At 43.5% G+C, this 19,593-nt stretch overlaps 1 protein-coding gene across 1 annotated transcript; it reads right to left on the reverse strand.

Moving 5' to 3' along the window:
- Nucleotides 1–990: 990 nt before the first annotated feature.
- On the reverse strand, nucleotides 991–18,057 carry LOC115907041 (guanylate cyclase soluble subunit beta-2-like). Its single transcript, XM_030954668.1, has 16 exons — nucleotides 17,536–18,057; nucleotides 16,234–16,307; nucleotides 15,170–15,264; nucleotides 14,816–14,976; nucleotides 14,309–14,408; nucleotides 12,962–13,182; nucleotides 12,769–12,874; nucleotides 11,010–11,113; nucleotides 9,303–9,519; nucleotides 7,401–7,721; nucleotides 6,537–6,685; nucleotides 4,174–4,320; nucleotides 3,739–3,893; nucleotides 2,065–2,279; nucleotides 1,854–1,976; nucleotides 991–1,142 (listed from the first exon to the last, which is right to left on the reverse strand). Exons 1-16 carry the CDS (start codon nucleotides 18,055–18,057, stop codon nucleotides 991–993), a joined length of 2,862 nt encoding a protein of 953 aa, XP_030810528.1.
- Between the last annotated feature and the right edge of the window lie 1,536 nt (nucleotides 18,058–19,593).

A 19,593-nucleotide genomic window follows, 5' to 3' on the forward strand; every position in this document is an offset into this window, starting at 1 on the left:
TTCAATTTTTCTCTCCCATTTCTGATCAGGCATAATCTAAGAATATATCAGCATGGAAGTATTTCAGGTGAGCAGCCTCTGATACCAGGTAATGTTCATCTCTAATGCTGTTGTTTTCAATGATGCTAGCAACATTAATTCCAGACTGACAGTCTCCTTCTGCAGTCCAGAATCTTTGTTGTTTTGGTTATTTTTTTGTTGGTCTAGCTGGGGTGAAAAAATGAGAAATAAACTTGAAACTTATTTGAAGGTCTCAAATAGGTTGTAGGCCTTGAACAGTCCTTCAGTGTTGTGATGAATCTGATGCTTTGTAACTCCACCATTTCCATGTCCTTCTATGCACAGTATGTATGGCTGGTTCAGAGATCACAGGTGCTCTTTTCTACTGTTGGCTGCTATCAAGTACACATTATTCTCTCTTCAGGATGCAAAAATACAGGTTGTTTTAGAACTATTCTGCACTTCTACTTTATAATGCCTTGACCCAACCAAAGATAAGTCAAGAAATTAAGCTGTTATTGCAGTTAAAACATAGGAGGAATGCTGCTAACCTTACATGGGGAAGTTGTTGGCTGTGCTGGAGACAAGACAGATGGTCACTTCAGGGAATGTTTCTTTTATGGCAAGTGCTCATTTGAGTAGGAATATTTCTAGCTGGATGAGTCACCTCTTTCTCGATTGCTGCACCAGATACCAACACATGATTTTTACACAAGGATATTCAGAGATGTGGCACAGGCTGAAAATGCATCTTCAAAGCATCCTGCAAGGGTTTCTTTCTCTACTGAAAATATTATATGGCCCATGTAGATGGATTGAAAAAATTTCCTCCACTGTTTTATTTTTACTGAAAACTGTGATGAAAGGTCTTTTTTCTTTCTTGTTTTTTTTTACAAAATCATGTGGTACTCATATACAAAATCAGTCCCATAACAGCAAAATGCACAAAATCATAATAAAATTTCTCTGTTTAATGTAAAAGTAAGAAACTTAGAGTAAAGTGCAAAAATTAGAGCGAACATTTCTATTCTGTGGCTCTTCAGCAGCAGGTTTGACTCTTCCCTGGTTTGGAGGACGAGGACCATCATCTGCATGCTGGTTGCCATGGAGACTCCCATCGCTTTTGGAATCACAAGTTTTGCCTGAAAGGAAACACTCCTGCACTGTGAGTTTTTAAGGACCAGAGAGGTTTCTGTTTGTCAGCACACCACATACTAGATTAACCACCACATCTAGGCAGGTGGGAGGGAAGGCAGTAAAATATTTTCTAGTAATTAGCGACAACATATTTAGTCTGTTTAAAATCCACAAAGAACATAAATAGAACTACAAGACTTGCTGCATTAGATTAGGTTGTTATGGCATCAAATCTGTTATCTCAGTATCAGCTACTTCAAAGGAGAATGAACTTTGGTCACAGAACATGAGCATGGCAATAAATCCTTCTGATTCCTGCAGCAGGCAGGACTGAGGTCTCTCTTGAGTTGGTAAGGCTCCCCCATAACTACATGTTTCCTAGGAAAAGCTGTGTACATGGACAGTTCGTGGGTCTGTCCCTGTGAAGAGCTGTCTAATGTTTATCCACTCTATTTGCACTCCCAGAAGGGCTCTGGGGCTTGGCAGCTCTGTCAGCTTCTCTCTCACTAGTGCTAACCAACACCTGGGATTGCTCCAAAGGTGAAACTTGTCTGGTCCTAAAGATCGTGCAGAAGGGTAATGTGTATATGTTAGCATGAATTTCTGGCTTGAAAAAACTATGGTTATATAGAAGATGAATATGAAATACTTGCAAGATTAAGCCTCAGTTACTTCCTAGTTCTGTGGTCTTTGTGAGATGGTAACTAAATCAGTACCTGTTAAATCTCCAGCTTTCATCTGATTCCTTCTTTTGAGGCTGTTTTGTGCATCTGTGGGGCCATCAACATACTTCATTGCAATAGTTGGGGTCTGGTCCTTCTTTTGCTGAGTCTGAGTAGCTGAAAGAAGAATACAAAAGGATATTTAATTGGATTGTATTATTGTTCATTTGTTAAAGGAGGAAAATATGTGTTGAGTTGACTCTACCTGGCTGATGAGAACTTGGTATAGTTTCAGTCTTGCCTTCTGGAAAGGACTGAACAGATTCATGGCCAGAATCTAAATCTTTCATTGGTCTTCCCATAATCTCATTCTCAGTTGCAGATTTATTTCTAATGAGGAAGTATGTGTGCATTTTCCCTTTGCCTTTTACTTCTATTTCTCCTCTTTCAGTAATCTCAAAATTCTTGTATTTCAGGCACCTAAAGTATCAGAAGCAAAATGACACATGAAAATTCAAGACAAGTAAAAATGACACTGATGTTTTCAAAGAGCTGAGTGATCAAATCACAACAGTCTGGGGAAAAGAGTCTCAATTTGTGAACAACTGAGGATTTGTTTCAACTGTTTATTCAAACCTGCTGTGCTTTCATAGCATTACACATACAGCCTGATCAAAAATTAATGGATTACATAGTCAAATACTGCAGTAGGCTGGAGGGTTCTTATTTACCAGTAAATAGAAATGAAGAACTGAGGCAGCCAATATCAGCTAGAAAGAATTATCCCCAGTCATTCCATCAGATAAGGCAATCAGGTCTGTCAAGCATGATTGACTCATTTATTTTACATCCAGACTTGCTATTCCCAATTGCCTTTTTCATGTATCCAGAAATGGCCATTTGATTTTCTCTGGGCTGACATGAGGCTGATCAGCCTGCAGTTTCACCATGCCCCCTTGCCATTTTTCCATACAGCTGTAGATTTCTTCAGCTGCTATGGTGCTGACAGCCATGGCCTGCCAGAGCTCACAGCCAGCGGATCTCAGTGCCACCACCCAGCTCTCATTACCTCAGATCCCTTCTGCTCCTGTGCATTTCTGTAGATTGAGATCTCTCAAAAGACCCCTGCTCTGATCCTTTTCCAGTACTCATAGTTCACCTATTCCTTGAACCCTCACTCTTGGTGCAGAGACATCGAAGATCTCTTCAGTGAAGACAAAAGCAGGGAGGCCTTGAGTAACTCAGCCTTTCTTCAGGGCACGGTCACTAAATCACCTGCCACAGCAGGTCCATGTTTCTATTTATATTCTAACATTGCAGAGCTCCTCTGACTGCCTTTGAACTTTGTTTCCCATTTCAATGCCAGCTGAGTTCTCATTTTCCCAACATCATTCCTGTGCGCCCAGACAATGTCGTTGTACTCCTTCCTTTGTAGCTTGTCTTTGCTTCCACTCTTGCATACAGATTTTATGCATACATAAAGTTCTTGGAGATGTAGTATTAATTTTTTACAAACATGAGTTTCTGGAAAGTAAATTACAGCATGAAGAGGATAGCTGTTTATGCAGTTAATCCTCAGTAAGTGTAAATGAAACTGTTTCACTACAAATTATGGTGCTCAATCAGAGAGATTTTAAGCCTTTTGTTATTTAATGTTCTAGATGTTCTTTCTTTCTAGCACCTACATCAACTTATCAGTATTTTCAAATAAGTTATCACTATTTTTTTTAATGTCTTGCTCTCTAGCATGGAGATTCTCAAACCCCTGCTTCCATATGTAAGTACATTTGGAATAATTAGGGAAAAAATCAGACTCTTTACAAGCAGTGACTTCCCTTTACAAGCTGCTTAAATGAGTGACCAAGCACCATCTACACTGAAAGAGGCAGTGCCAAGGCAGTGGATTTGAGCAGGTGAGGTTTCCCTCAGGGTTACTCACTGGTAGGCACTGGAGCTCAGGTGGATTTTGCTGGGGACGCCGTGGCTCTCCATGCGGGAGGCGATATTCACCGTGTCTCCAAACAAGCAGTAACGAGGCATCTTTTCTCCAACAACCCCCGCCAGGACAGGACCTGTATGGATCCCAACTCGAATCTTTACAAAGATAAAACACCCCCCAAAAATGTCACTTGTTATTTAACATCTTTCTTAATGCTATGCAGCCACCGAAAAGTTCATCTCAACACGACACTGGGCGCCAGTATGATATCAAATATCCACAGGGAGAGGCTCCTCATGGAAATGTGCCCTCGTGGGCCTTGCCCCAAGCCAAAGAGGAGTCAGAAGCAGCTCTTTGAGCTGCTGCTGCAATACATTAACCAGAAGCTCAGCACAAGAAGCAGACAGACACACATGCACCTTTGCGTTGACTTACTTGGATAGGATCTCCAGAAACTGGGTTCTGTACTCCTTTGGCTGCCATTATCATGCCCAAGGCAAAATTAGCAACTCTCTCTGCGTGAGTGGGCACAGGCACAGGGACCCCCCCCACCACCATGTAGGCATCTCCAATCGTCTCCACCTTTAATTGAGAGGGACAACACATGAGCATGCCAGGTGCATCTCACTCAGGTTACTGTTTTGCTCTTCAGGGCTCTTCTCATCTGCACCAACCGCCCCTTTCTCTTAAAAGATGCTTCCAATCACTGAAAAGCTTTAGTACATGTGAGTTTCCTTGAGATGGAGATCCTCTCCTTCACTCCACACTAAAAATTCCATCACATTCTATCCCTGCTCACTTGACCCACTTTAGACATCAGTGTGAGAGACCCTGAGGAGAAAGGGCTGCTGTGCAAGTGCCAGGCTGATTGCCTTCCCCTTACCCTGGGTATATGCAAAGAGCTGGCCTGAGGCACAGCCTCCTGAGCCAAAGGTCACCTGATAGATGAGTGCTGTTAATTAGCTCTAATTCACAAATACTGCTAAAATTGTATTTCTTGTTTGAGAGAGGTTTATTTTTAAAAAGTCACAATACAGCAAGGGAGCCCATTCAGTGTTGATTATGATTAAGAGGTTCACACAAAATTAAGGAACCTCCAGTGTCAAGGATCTCACAGAACAGAGTGTGAGCTGAACAGTTTGGGAGCATCCTTTCCCACAACCAGCTATTTTCCCACAACAGCTGCAGCCTTCAAGACAAATGCTGAAGGGTTTGTCCTCCTTCAGGCATCCAGTCTCCTTGAAATACATGCTAAAGTACCTGAGAAATACTTTGGATTTTGTTCCTGTAACAGAAATTTTCCTAGGAATAGAACAGAACAGTTTGAAAAAGAGGATTCTTAAATGTTCCACTGTAAAAGCCTGTTACATGGTAATGAAGTTTTCTAAACTGCTTTTATGAGGTTTCACTGGCCCATTTATCGTCAGTAAAAAAGAGATCTTTTAGATTAGACTAACTGGCTTTCTTAAAAAATAACACCAATCGGAGAGTGGAAACATAATTTAATATTTGGGTTTGTTCATTATCACGATGACTTAAAGCAGTCCCTCACTTCAATCTCAAAGAATGTGTTCCTGTCCATGCCTTCTATCAGACAGCCAAACCCACAGTGATGCCAGTAATTTTCTGTAACAAATTAAAAACAACTGTAAAAAGCTACTAATGCAAATAGATACCCTAATTATTTTTCAGCCATGGTAGAAGATTTAATTTAACAAGACTTATTCATAACTTCACATGTTTATAGGCTTGGGCCAAGTTTCTTTGATCAATGTCACCATTTCATTGCTTTCCCAATTCCCTGCCATAGTAACCTCATCCTTGCTCTCTGTACCCCAGTAACTTCCTTCAATATTAATAGGAGTTATATACAGGCTTCAAAAGGAAATTATTATAGTGACAGATCATTTACTTATGATGGATGATTTAGATAGAATATGATGCTAATTCATCCTGGAATCTGTGGGCCATGTCCTGGATTCTTCAATTATTGAATACAGATTCCTTGCCAAGGAAGAACTGCTTCTGATTTCCCAGTACAATTTATTGTGGGATGAACTGCAAGCCTTGCCTGAGCAAAGAATAAATGAGATTTGGATTTCACCCTTTACTATTTCTGCCTTACTAAATATTTAATGAGCTGAGGACAGACAGAAACTTAGGAACTGTTCTTCAGCACATCAAATCTGGTACCTCTGGAAGTGTTGATAACACTATTATTGCAGGCCAGCCAGGGCTCTCATCTTTCCAGCACAGTTTGGAGACCACATCTACAGTCTAGGTCTAATTGATGCTCTGTGGGGGTTAGCAGGAGAGGATACCATTGCTGAAGATCTCCATGAAGCAGAAGTCTACCCATTGTCTGGGTACTGTCTATAATGCTATTTCCCACCAAAAGAGACGATGACAAAGTCACCTATTTAGAAGAGGTTCAAATAAAAGAACTAGGCAAATTATTCATGTTGGAATGGCATTTGAGAAAGGAGGGAGAGAGAGGTATATGAAAGAAGAGCCATTCTGGCATTAGCATTGTGGAAAGAGATTTTAGCCTATGATAGAAATTGCATTCCTAAGAGATTTTGGCCTATGATAGAAATTGCATTCCTGTCCAGTAATGTCCACTTCTTCTTGTGTTTCAGTTTGTGTGCCCACTACAAATAGGTAATATTTTATGGTTTAAGGAACAATCATGCTGTGGTGAAGAGGATTTAAGTATATTTAAAAACAAAACCCCAAACAAACGAACAACAAAAAAAAATCAGCAAAACTTTCTGCAGCCTTTTTTGATCAGTACCTACCTTGTACACATCATGCACTGTGGTCAGTCTGTCAAACCTCAGGTACATTGAATTTAACATGAGAACTATCTGAATAGGCTCACACTGGGCACAAATGTTGGTAAAGGTCACCACATCACTGAACAATATAGTGCACTCCTTGAACTCTCCTGTGGGCACAAAGAGCAGTGGTATTTGTATTGGCTGCACAATCACAGGATCTGTTTGAGACTTGCTTGAAAAGATAATTCTATGGCCTCTCAGTTGTAATAACCATACAGGGGAGCTGAGATGAAGGAGAGGTGTCAGAGTAAGAATGTATCAATACAGTAATAATTGCACATCTCAAACAGCCTAAACATGTGAATACACCATATACAGGAAGCAACTCGTTATCCCTAACTTCATATATGTGCTTACTAAAGGGAATTTAAGCATATTATTGCTACCCTTAATAACAATGGGAATCATTATGATTCTACATTTATAAATAGCATAAAGATACTAAGAGAATTTTCTAGCAAAGACCTCTTTCTTTACTCCCTTCACTTCTGAGCCCTCATCTTCCTGTACACCCATGTTAAAACCAAAATCTCAGATTACTGCTGAAACACTGAATTTTGTTCACTGAATGGGCAGCACTACCACCTTTCACCACTTAGAAACAATTTTGGCAAAGACCTTCCAAAGCTTTCTTTGAAAGAATAGCCCAATTTTTATTATCAGTGAAATTAAGGGTCTATGATCATCCTCCTACCCATGGATGTCACCAAGTAGAGAATGGACTCCAGGGCAGAGGCAAAGGGGCTCTGCCAGCACCCCAGTCTCTCTATCCCCAACCCCACTGCACAAACCACACATCCCAAATGCACCGTGTTCATTCACCTGCCTCAACTCTCTTCCCCTCTTTCAGCTGGTTAGCCACGTGCTGGGGCAGCATGGCATAGAGCAGAGCTTCAGTCTTCTTCTTCTCCTCCTCCAGGTGCTTTGACAGGATCCTCAGCTCCTCCTTCTTCCTCTCCAGCTGGCTGGAGAGCTCCATCTCTGCCAGTCGCTGCTGGTTGAGGAGGATCAGGTCCCGGGTGACGTCGTGGGGCGCGATGTCCGCGATGTGCATCTGCCGCTCCTCCAGCTCGTGCAGAGAGCGCAGCAGGGGCGAGCACAGGTACAGCATGCACTGCAGGGGCTCCATCCACATCATCTGCCCTGGGGGAGCCAGCATTGGCAAGGCTTTTCAGCAGGGTGGCCTTTCACAGGGTGCTCTGCATTACTGGTGTTAGCGCTAGGGGATGAGTTCTAAGCTCAGGGGGTTTCTGTGACCAGCAGGGTCTGGATGACCACAGGAATTTATTTCCTAGGAATTCGAGGTGAACTTGTTCAGAGGAGCCACACTGGGCAAACAACAAAATTTTGGAACTGAGGAAGCAGTCACTGCCTCATTGCAGGTACTGAGGAGAGCCCATCTAGGACTGAAGTCCCTCCTCCTCATGAGGAACCCCAGCGCTCACAACATCTCCCTTCTCCTTTCTGCTCCTCTCCATATTTTCCCCTCCTCTCCTCCTAGTTCTCAGGCTGTTCCCAAAGCCAGTCAGTCAGAATCATGCACAGGGGAACTGAGACTCACAGTGATTAAGCAAAACATTTGAAGTTTAATTTCACAGTGCATAGTTTGTGTCCCAGTAAAGTCAATGGCACTTTCCTCCCTGGAAATTGGAGCTTTCAGTTACTCACATAATCTAAATAAGCAGTAACAAAAATGCCTGAAAGGTAAAAGGGATTTTTGTTTTTGGTGGGGATTCTAGTTTTTTGGGGTTTGGTTGAGGTATGATGATGATGACATTATTATTATTGTTGTTGTTGTTGTTGTTGTTGTTGTTGTTGTTGTTGTTGTTGTTGTCATTGGTTTCTAAACAGCAATCTAGGAATTCCTATTTCTTTCTTTCTCCCTCACATCATCCCCAGGGCTACTGGATGAACAGCTTTAAAACTAAGAGGATTGAAACATCAGAAATACATGTGAACTAACCCCTAGAGCATAAGAGAAAGTATAATTGTACTCATGGCTGGTCAAAGTTCCTTGTTTTGGTAGCATTCCTTTTTTCAAGGTTGTCCCTAAACCCTTAAGTTTTTTCTGAATCTCAGGAAAACAAGATTTTACATTACATAAAGGTGAAAGGAGACAAGAGAAAATTAGGTCACATTACATAGCTCATAAAAAAACCCTGAAGTTACAGAATAATTAAACCATGCCATTATAGTTAAATACACCAAGCAGAGGATCATCCCATATTCAGTCCTCTCAGTAAAAATAAAGCAAATACAATATCTTTTTTGTTGAGATAATTTTAACTGGTAAACTCTTTTACGTGGCTTTGGGGGAGTGTGTGAAGACAGAACCTGAAAATGTGCTACAAAAAATAAAAGCACAGAGAACTAATCTATTTTTAATCACATTGGAAACCCAGCCAGTAGCAAATAATTCCCCTCAAAGGCATAAATTAAGAACAAGCCATGTATCCACATGTGGGTTTTGCAGCATCAGAAATTCACCATATTTCAAGGCCTTTCAAACACGAGCAGAGCTGTTGCTCCTGGCTGAAAGCCTTCAAAATCTGGTGAGGTGATAGCAGAATTTGTGTACAAGCATCTACTGCTCCTCTAAACAGAACCATCTAATCTCCTCACTGGCCAAAGGCTATTTATAGGAGTGGAGTGAGGTCAGGAGTGCACCTCAGCCTGATTCCTGATTTAATATCAGCACTTAGGCTATTGCAAACACTGAAGTACCTCTCAGCTCTAGCATTGGCCGCTCTTTCCATGACTCAGGCATCATCTCTCTTCTAGTCTGGAACACAAATTGGCTGTTGATGAATTTCTGAATGCTGGAGATGGTGAAGGGCACTTCTGGGTGAATGATCCTGAAATACTGATCCAAGCAGATGCCCATGGTCTGAAGGCCAGGTACAATCTTTTGAATGCTCACCCCAGCTTGCTTCACTTTGAGCTTAAAAAGAAAATATGGACCAATGTTACAATTCGTGTCCCTTTGGGTTCAGACCAAGCAACTGTTCATAACATTTCTACACACTTAGCCTTTCTAGAGCACATGGCTTATTTCTGAGTAAAGTTTCTACCTTGTCACTGTAGTGCTACACAGCCCTGAATGCATGCCCTTCATAGCAAGACAAAGCCCAAGAAAGGAATGCTGTTATTAAAATGTTCCTTCCTGTCAATTGTGAAAAACCCCCAAAACTACTTTCTATTATCCCTGCTTGCATTTGTGTAGGCCTCACAAACAGCCTTACAGGAGAAAATTTGAGAATTTTGCAGGAGAAAATTTGAGATACTTAGAGTGTCTTGTATTCCAAAATGAAAATAACTGTGGCATAAAATGCCTTGGGAAATATTAATTTTCTAATAGATGCCATGGGTTACTTTCTCTTAAGGAAGTGCAAAGGTTTAGTAATTTTCCCTTATTTGCTGACCATACATGAGCTCTTAAATTCTGCAGAAATGCTCTTCTCTGCTTGTCATCAGTTATTGAAGCTCTGACCTGGCTACCAGGAATGGGTGTATGACTTTTCTTCTTTGCACACTAGTAATTTTATTAAATTATGCATACTGGCCTTCTTTTTAGGCCAGTAAAAGAAAGGTTTAGGTTTAAGGTTAAAGGTTTAAGACTCTGTATTTTGGCTGGTGTGGGCAGTGGCATGGAGCAGATTATATGTTCTGGTATCTGGATCAGCACAATGCCAAAACATGTTCCTTGAGGGGAATGTATTCAGTGTTCTTCTGCTGTCCCATCCTCAGCTTCTCCTTTCCTTCCTCCTGTCTAAGCCAATATTCTCTCCACAGGGCTCAGAGCAGGAGGACCTGTACCTTGGTGGGAACCCAGGTGAGCAGTCAGAGGACAGCCCTGCCAAGGGGCTGCAGAGGGTGTGAGCACAGCAGAGGAGACTCAATGGTGCCCCAGAAGGCACAGAGATTTTGGGGTCCCTGAGGGGCTGCCTGATGCAGTAGGTGGCTGGGCTTTCCCAGCAGAAGCAGGTAGGAGCAGACTCAGGCAGCACATGGAGCTGCCGGCAAAGCCCTCCCAGCCTTGGGACAGATCAGCAACTGGGAGGAGAGCAGGAAACTGTAAATGCAAAGTCAGTTTAAAGGATGGGACATGGCTCTGATATATGCAGGGACAGGAGGGTGACCAGAAACCTCAAAAAATTCTGCTCACTATTTGGTAACAGATAGACGGCTGCAATAAACCTTGCTGGCATATCTGCAGGTGTTTCAGTCATGGAAACTCACTGAATTCAAAGGAGATTCCTATCTGCAGTGATAGAGAGCATGTTTCTATACAGAGTATATCTGCAAGTCCTGTGAGTGAGTGTACCCTGCACACAGAGCACATGCAGCAGGGAACTGTAGCACAGTCTAAACAAAGGGAAATTACTCTGAGGTTTATGCAAACTAAGGGCCCTGACCACATGCTTGTCCTACCTCTTTGTCAAAAACCATATGAAAAGGAAGTCCATTGCAAAATGTTTTTGTGTCAATCCAGAGGCTCTTGGGATAAACAGGATCAAATCCTCTCAGGAGCTTACCTGTGGCGAGATAAATGTGTCATTTTTAAATCAGGCTGCACTTCATAAAACCAATCAGCATGACTTTATCATTCAGTGAGACAGGACCCTATATCACAGTGAGTGAAGACAAAGCAAACAGTGTGTGGGCCCAGAAATGTGCCCCCATCTGTGCTAAATGCTCTGCAGTGTAATCCACAGCTGATTAGCAACGAATCTGAGCTGGCTGACTGTTTAAAACTCAAGCACACAAAAAACACAGAGCACTAGATGCAAGAAATTATGTTGAAAAAAATAAGAATAGATGAACAACTGTAGATGTTACTTCTCTATGAATCTGCAGATGCCATAGCAATATAACACAGGTACATCCCACAAAATCGTGCACAGAAGGGGATTCAATACACTTTGCCAGCTACTAAGGAACACTAAGAGTAAAAAACCAGTGTGATCTGGGTTTTAGTCTCCTGTACAATAAACCGTATGTACAATGTCCATAGCACAGAAACAGAATTACTGTTTAGTTTCTATTTTACTTACCCTGAGATTTTTTACAAAATGGTCACAAATCTACAGAGTAGTTTGTGCTTATTAGCAGATATTCTTGTAAAAGGAATACAGTGGGTAAAATATCAAAACAGTTCATCTTTTGAGTGAAGCACCCAAAACCTTTGATCTTCGTGGTGTAAACTTGGATTCCCAGCAACCCACTAGAATCAAAAAGATGATTACTTCCAGTGATCTCTTTCCCCCTGAAGGTGGCTATGACAGTTACTCCAGTAAGTTCTGCTGAGAACAAATGTTCAAGTCACTCAGGAAATTGGTGCAAAACATTGCAAACTTAGAACCTAGCTTTTAGACCTCTTATTGCTTCAGGGGAAATCAGTGTGGGTTTTTAATTTATCACAGTCTGGCTCTTGATAACTCACACTTATAGCTAAAGAATTATATGTATTTTTATTAATAATGCTAGTCTAAAACTTTATTTTTAACATATATTAATTTCTTACTTAGTATATCTGCCCTTGTAATGCATGTGACACTGAACCAGGTGATACCAGGTTCAATTTTTCACTCGTCCCAGAATGCAGACATCTTGGCAATGCTGAGCTAGATTCTCATTCCTTTTGGGAAATCAAAAGATCCTAACTGAAAAATTCTTTCCATTTTATAAACATATATAAACATCTAATACATAGAGGCAAAAACAGAGATTTGAAGATTAGCAGTAGACTTTTAGTAGTGGAGGATGTAATTTGGCTCTCAAAATTTACTACAGTTGATAATTTTGGAAAGGAGTAGTATCTACCAAGTTAAAAAACATACTTTTAAATTCAGCATCTTAAACCAAGTGACATGAGAATGAAGAATAAAATTCCCCACACAATGGCATTTTATAGAAGAACACTTTTCAGATGAAAGCCCTGTTTAAGAGACAAAAGTGACAGGTCATATTCCACTTAAGTATCTGTCATTACTAAGCATGCTTATTATCTGCAATTTTTCTTTGATCATCAACGTCAAACTGAAAGAAACTTAACCAGAAACATTTTGAAAAGTTGCAGAGGAAATATAAATGGTAAAATGGATGGGTGGGTGGGGACAGGGAGGCTTACTGACTTTGTAGCTGAAGAGACTCAGAAATAATGATGAGCTCCTTCTGAATGAGCTCTCACCTTTTCCTAATGTGATTATTCCTCTCAATGTTTTCCAGTGACTTTTCTTAACAGGACAAACAGAGTTTCCTCTGTCTCCATTTGCATTCTTGGCTTTTTCAAGGTCCTGTTGAAATAAATCCAAAGGGAAATTCAAGGGTGTTTTTATTTTAAATATATTTTAGTAATATGGTGATAATGAATATTAAAATACCTCTTTATTCAGTTGGTTCTCAATTTGTTTTTCAGAGTCAACAAGACATTGAGCTGAGGAAGAAAATTCATTTCTTTCCTTGCACGGAAATAGAGGGTTTTGAGTGACAAGAAAAACAATATGTTCTTTTTTCCCAGTTCTTTCTTCTTCTTCTGTTTGATTGACTATTTTCATTGAAATCTCAATGTTAAAAAAATCCAGGGCTGCTGCACCGATGATTCCTGAAGGGGAAACAAAAGACAAGGTACTGCCAAGAACAAAACCTTTTCAATTCCCCTTTTAGAGGGCCCCCAGTGGAATTTCACTGTTTCAGAAATCACTTTCCCAAAGAACTCTGGAAGAAGAAAGCAACGTTGTGTCATCCTTGCTGCAGCTGCCATGATGAGAATATGCTCATAGGAGGTCAGCTTCAAAGTTGCTGCTGCTTTTGCCTTGTTTGAGGACAAATGCTGATTTTCACCAGGAGCAGCTCAGCAGGACAGCTGAAGAATGTGTTCAAGTAGCCATAGAGCAAAAATATGAATTCCCATCAACCCAAAAAGTGCAGGGAGTCTAAAGACATTCTGCTATGCAATCTATTTCAGTCATTGAAGAATACTGTATTTTGAAAGGAAGGAAATATCTTTCATGCAGATGCACAATCAGTTCTCTCATTTCTGGTCAGGTATTAGGCAAAATACTGGACATCAAAATGACATCAAAAGCTCTGTCTGCAATTCCAAATAATTCTGTGCTTTCAATATCAAATAAGTTTTGACAACGGGGTAAGTTTTGATGAACTTATAATTCACCACCATTTATGAAAGGAAGGAATATGGTCATCTCTTACAGACCTATAGCTCTCCAATGCTTGCACAAGCACAGCTCTGGAGATGCTGGTAAATGCTGGTAAAAGATTCAGTTTGGAGCAGGGTTCAGTTGGAGTTTCACAGATTGGATGTACTACAGGGTGGATGAATGTCTTCAACTCAACTGGAATTTCTACTTCACGGGAATTTAAAAAGCACGGGTCACTGAGAATTAATAAACAGACACAATACACACCCTGGAAGAAGAATTCAAGTTCATGGTGTGTATTGTGTCTGTTTATTAATTGATGGACACTTTTGGCCTGGGTTGTCATACCCAAAATTTCATCAAATTTTGATGAAAGTTACTGGGAGCTAGGAGGGATCAGGCAGTAGGGAAATAATGAGTTCAGAGTCTGGACACTGAACTCTACCAGGCTTCAACTCCATGGCCAGGCCTCATTTGAAAAAAGATACTGAACTCTGAGTGCACCTGCAAATATACAATTACCCTGTATGTATATTACATTGATCTGTACTCTACATTAAGTCTCATTACCTGGCACAATATGGCACAGACCTCTTCTGTCTGAATAGTAATGTAAATGCATTGACCCATCTTCATTCTTTTCTACTCTAAAAGATGGTGCATTCATCTCCTGAGGAAAAAAAAACAAAACCAAAACCTCAATATCTTTTTTCTGGAAAAGTCTACTTTTTCAAAAAGCAGACTGATGAATTCTACTTGTACAAAAGCATCTCATGCCTTAATAACATAAACTGTAATGTAAATAAGCTGAAAAACAGAAAATTAAATATTCTGACCTGTGAAGAAAATCTGCTATGCATTAGAGCCAATGTAGTAAATAATACCTAATGTTGAGGACTAGTCAAAACCAATCGTTTTTGGAAATTATCTGAACATCTGGAGTAATCTGTTTCAGAACATAGCAGAAGAGAACATGCTTTGGTGATTATTTATTCACACCTATGAGATGCCGTTTCTTGTGTTATGCACTCTGGCAGAGTCCATCCATACCTGCTCAGCAGTTACTATCAGACTTGCCTGGTAAGAAAGGGACAGGTAGCTGTGCAGTGCATCCAGGTTCTCTATGAACTCATAGAGATTTCCACCCAGTGTCCTCAGCATGTGGTCATAGCCTGAGCGCTTACAGAATTCAAAGAAATACTTTCCAAACTCCCTCAGAACAATGTCAGCAGGGACACCTGGCAAAATAAAGATACCTTAAGGAATAACAAAGGTTTGGAAGTTCTTGCAATGCTGTCAGGTGGATTAAGATTGAAGGCAGGAAATGTGCAACATAGGGAAGGCATTCCCAAGGGCACAGGAGACAAAAGCTGGGCTGCAGTCTCAGGCCTGACTCAGGCTGATCCATTTTTGAGGCATGCTAACACATACCTAATACTTTGCAGGCTTTGTCGACAAGCTGCATTGTGATCTCATCTTTGTAAACCTCAAAAGTCAAGAAAGAATCCTGGACTCCAGCCTGCAGCCTACAACAGAGAAGACAATATCCTTGTCTCAGCAGTGCTGTAAATACAACATGCTTGTGTGACCCAACTGGCATTTCTTAAGGACTGTTTGCTGTGAATGCACTCCTCAACCTCCCTCAACCGTTATATTGGAACACACTACTTCACCTAGTGATGTAAGTTTAATATTAAAGTGCTTTAAATTAATTAAATTGCTTTAACATGGCTGAATGGTGGTATCCATCTCAGCATTTCTGCTATTTCACATTATGGTATTGCAGTAAACTCTTTCAAGGATTAGGACATCATACTGTGGGGTGCTAGAGCAAGTGGAGTCTTAGTTTGTCTACTGGTTTGTTGTTCAGTGTGGCCACAATATCAAGCTCTTGGGGCTTTCCAAACCTGCTGATTTTTTTTTATATTGGCTTCAATGGATCATAATATATCATGTATGGATTATATGGCATCTAAGTATCATTTTTGTATTTTGGGAATACCATATAGCTCACAAAAAACAAGACAAAACCAGAGATGATAACAAGGCCAGACTGAATGGGACTTTGAGCAATCTGGTCTAGTGGAAGGTTCCCTGCTCATGGCAGGGGGATTGGAACCAGATGATCTATGATTCTATGATTTAGCTGCTTTTCTGAGTACTGGAATTAAACTGACTTTATATTAAGGATGACATCTTTTCAGTGTAATTACTTCTCAATATTGTTACTGTGAGTCAGCAAGTCTATTGCAAATTTGTCTATAAGACTAAATGTCATCTTTAATTATCTGATATGACAAATTAATTGCGACAAATTAGTATCAGAGGATGAAGTGTTACAAGGCAAGAAACTCTTGCTTTTGCCCTTTTAGTTACTCCTAATTATTACTTGAGATACACATCAGCTACCATTTACCAATAAGAAATTATATCCCCTGCTGCTGAATTCCTGAGCACCTTCTTTCAATGCACTACATTTATTGGGAACACATTACCTTAATTTTTCCCATGTTTCTTCACCATACTTTTCAACCACCAAAGACTTCAGGCACGTGTTTATAAATCCATACTGCAAAAGCAAATATATGAACATGGAAAAGATGTACTGTTTTTTCAAATGCTGCCCCAACACGCCTCCTCTTTGTATTTCAGATTCGTCTGCTAATTTTATATTGCAAGAGAAGAAGTAATAATGCTTGACGGCCTAAAGAGAAGGTAATAATGTTGGACAGCCATTATATCTCTCAGTAAACAGCGCAGCGTTTTCCTCAGCGTGTCACAAGCATTCAGCCCGGGAGAGCACGCACTCAGCGGTGTTTCGCAGGGAAGGGCCGAGACCGGGCCGCCCGGGGGTGCCCCTGCGGCTGCGGCCGGAGCTGGGAGCTGCGGCTCGGCACAGCATCCCGGCCCGGGCAAAGCATCCCGGCACGGGCACAGCATCCTGGCACAGCATCCCGGCACAGCATCCCGGCCCGGGCAAAGCATTCCGGCTCGGGCACAGCATCCCGGCACGGGCACAGCATCCCGGCCCAGCATCCCGGCCCGGGCACAGCATCCCGGCCCGGGCACAGCATCCCGGCACGGCTGCGGCAGCCACGGGGACCCGGCCGAGCCGCGCTGCCGCGTCCGCACCGCCAGCCCCGCTGGGACCGGGGCAGCGCCGGGAGAGCGACCCGGGAAACAGAGCACAACAGCCCCGCTCGGTGTGCCCGAGTGCTCCGCAGCCTGCGGTCAGCACTCTGCCCGGCACGGCGCTCAGCCCCGGCTCTCGGGCTGGGGGCCAGCGGCAGGGGCTGCCCGTCTGTCTTTCTGTCTGTCCGTCCCCAGCAGGGGCTGCCCGTCTGCCTGTCAGCGCGTCCCCGGCAGGAGCTGCCCGTCTGTCTGTCCATCCGTCCCCAGCAGGGGCTGCCCGTCTGTCTGTCTGTCTGTCCGTCCGTCTGTCCGTCCCCGGCAGGGGCTGCCTGTCTGTCTGTCTGTCTGTCTGTCTGTCTGTCTGTCTGTCCGTCCCCAGCAGGGGCTGCTTGTCTGTCCCCGGCCGCAGCTGTTTGTGCACGACCGGAGCTACCTGTCTGCATATCTGTCTCCAGCAGGAGCTACCTGTCTATCTGTCGGTGCCTGCCAGGATCTGTCTGTCTGTCTGTCCGTGTGTCTGTCTGTCCCGGCCCGCCCCGCCGCCCCGCTCACCATCCTGCCGCTGCCGCCGGTCCCGCCGCGCCGCCCGCTGCCGGCCCGGGGGCGGCGGCCCGGCCAGGCCCGGCCCCGCCGCGCTCGCCCGCGGCGGTGACACCCGGTGACACCCGGTAGCACTCGGTGGCCGCGGGCAGGGACGCGCCGGCGGCGCTCGGAGCGGCCCCGAGCGGTGCGGTGCCGGTCCCGGTCCCGGTTCCCCCCGCGGGCCCGGCTGTTCTCCGCAGGAGAGGCGCGCTCCCCGCGGCTGCGGCTGTGTCGGCAATTCCGAGCGATGCCGAGGAGCATCCCGGGGCCGCGGCATCGCCCGCACGACGGCAGCTCACGGCAGGTCCGCTTGCCGCTGCTGAGCCCGGCTGGACGCTGCCCGGCACGGCCGGGATCAGCGGGTGCCAAGCTCCGGAGGGCAGGGAGCCGGGACAGCGACACGAGCAGAGCAGGTTTCTTGCCAAGGGTTTCTTAAACCTGCCCTTAGCGGAGCAGGAATGGTGAAGTCGATAGCCACGCTCACCCAAGGACTCGAGGCTTGTAGGGAGAAGCAGCACTTCCCATTCGACTGCTTCTGAGCCAGGAGTTGCTGCCAGAGGCCTGACAAGAAGCAGCGGGTGAAGCTCCCTGCATGTGGCTGCCATCACCCAGGCTGTGTCTGCAGCCACCCAGCCTGTCTGAGAGGGAAGGACAGGAGCAGAGATAATAACAGGAACGCAGTGATTGGTGTTAGGTGCAATGAATTCATGGGGTTTGGTGCTTGGCAGAGTTATCTCATTTCCTAGGTTTATTTTTTAATAATTATTTGTAGAGTGAGATATTTGAATGGTTTGAGAGTCCTGAAGGAACAGAATGAAGAACTATTTGGGGAAAACCCCTCTCCCCTTGACAAAGATGAGCTTCTGTCCTCCATCAGCCCAGCTGGCAGAGGCAGTGGATGCTGAAGCCCTGTGCCACCACCTCACTGCTGCTGTTTGCTGCAGGGGCTGTGGGATGCTGCAGGGGACTGTGCATTGAGCGCATTGAGCCAGGGCTCTGTGCCTGTCTGGCAGGGAGGGTTTTGCTCTTGGTGTGGTGATTATAAGGCACCATCTTCATGGCCCTGTCTCTGATCCTCAGCCCTCCACTATTGCATGCGTTCAGCAGGCACATCAAAATCTGGGCCAAAGCCCTACACCAGGCTACAGAACTGCTGAATTTTTGGCAATCACAGCCCTCCTACCTGCTGTCTCTGCCCTCCCACAGCCTCCTCTAAACTCCCCACAGCCTTTCTATCCCACACCACCAGTGACTCCCCTGTAACCTCACTAAGAGACCTGGGTCTCTTCTCAAAAGCTGCCTCGTGAGCCAAAGCCTGGTCAGAGCCAGGCCCAGGGAAAGAGAACCAACAAAAGTCTGTGCCCTGCTGTATTCCCAGTGCTGCGTGCAGAGGACTAGTTTAGCACAGAAACATGTACACACACCCCTGTGTATTTCCTGGACAATATCAAATATTTGTTCAAACACGCACCTGTTGGAGCTAGCATTGGCCAGCACAACAGATGGCCAATCTCCTGGTTTTCTCTCCCTGCTGTGATTCCAAGGAGCACCCCTGCTTGTTGCACGGCAAGAGGTGGTCCTGGACCCACAGATTTGCCCCACAGCTCAGCCAGCCAGCAGTACCTGAGGGGAATAAACACCGTGTCACCTAAGAATTGTATAGGTATGCTTACTGCCTGCCATGTATAAATTAATTTATATTAAACAGAAATGAAACTGATTTTAAGGTTTATGAAACTTGAGTCACTGGTGGGATTTGCAATTACGGTAAGAACTTTAGTATCCTCTCTTCTAGTGCTTTAGTATCTTTTCTTTTTCTCATTGTTTGACACCTAAATAATCAATACAGTGATTTTAGTAGTAAAGGTTAGCAACTATCAAAAAGATTTGGAGATGCAATTCAGGTAAGTTATCCAAAACTCACATTAGTACCTATATGTGGCATTCACATTCTCTGAAAAAATCCCTTTGCCCAGGATTTTTCTCCTGGGAAGCTGAGAAGCCTCAGAGAAAAAGGAAAAACATTATTATCTCATTTGCTTCTCCTGTGTTGTGCTCACATGTGGAATGTGTTTGGAGATTGCTTACCCACAGGTGATTGTTGCACTGGATTCTGGTGTGAGTTGTTTTCACTCTTTGGC

The sequence above is a fragment of the Camarhynchus parvulus genome, chromosome 9 (assembly GCF_901933205.1).
Source record: "Camarhynchus parvulus chromosome 9, STF_HiC, whole genome shotgun sequence".
Taxonomy (NCBI): domain Eukaryota; kingdom Metazoa; phylum Chordata; class Aves; order Passeriformes; family Thraupidae; genus Camarhynchus; species Camarhynchus parvulus.

Bases quoted from the DNA above. Each gene is read 5' to 3' on its own strand.
- LOC115907041 (XM_030954668.1), bottom strand. From the start codon at position 18,057: ATGGCAGCCACATGCAGGGAGCTTCACCCGCTGCTTCTTGTCAGGCCT. The intron at 16,308-17,535 runs GTGTCACCGGGT...TTGCTTTTGCAG, and splicing joins CGGCCACCGAGTGCTACCGG to TATGGATTTATAAACACGTG. The intron at 6,686-7,400 runs GTGAATGAACAC...TTGTGCCCACAG, and splicing joins GGGGAAGAGAGTTGAGGCAG to GAGAGTTCAAGGAGTGCACT.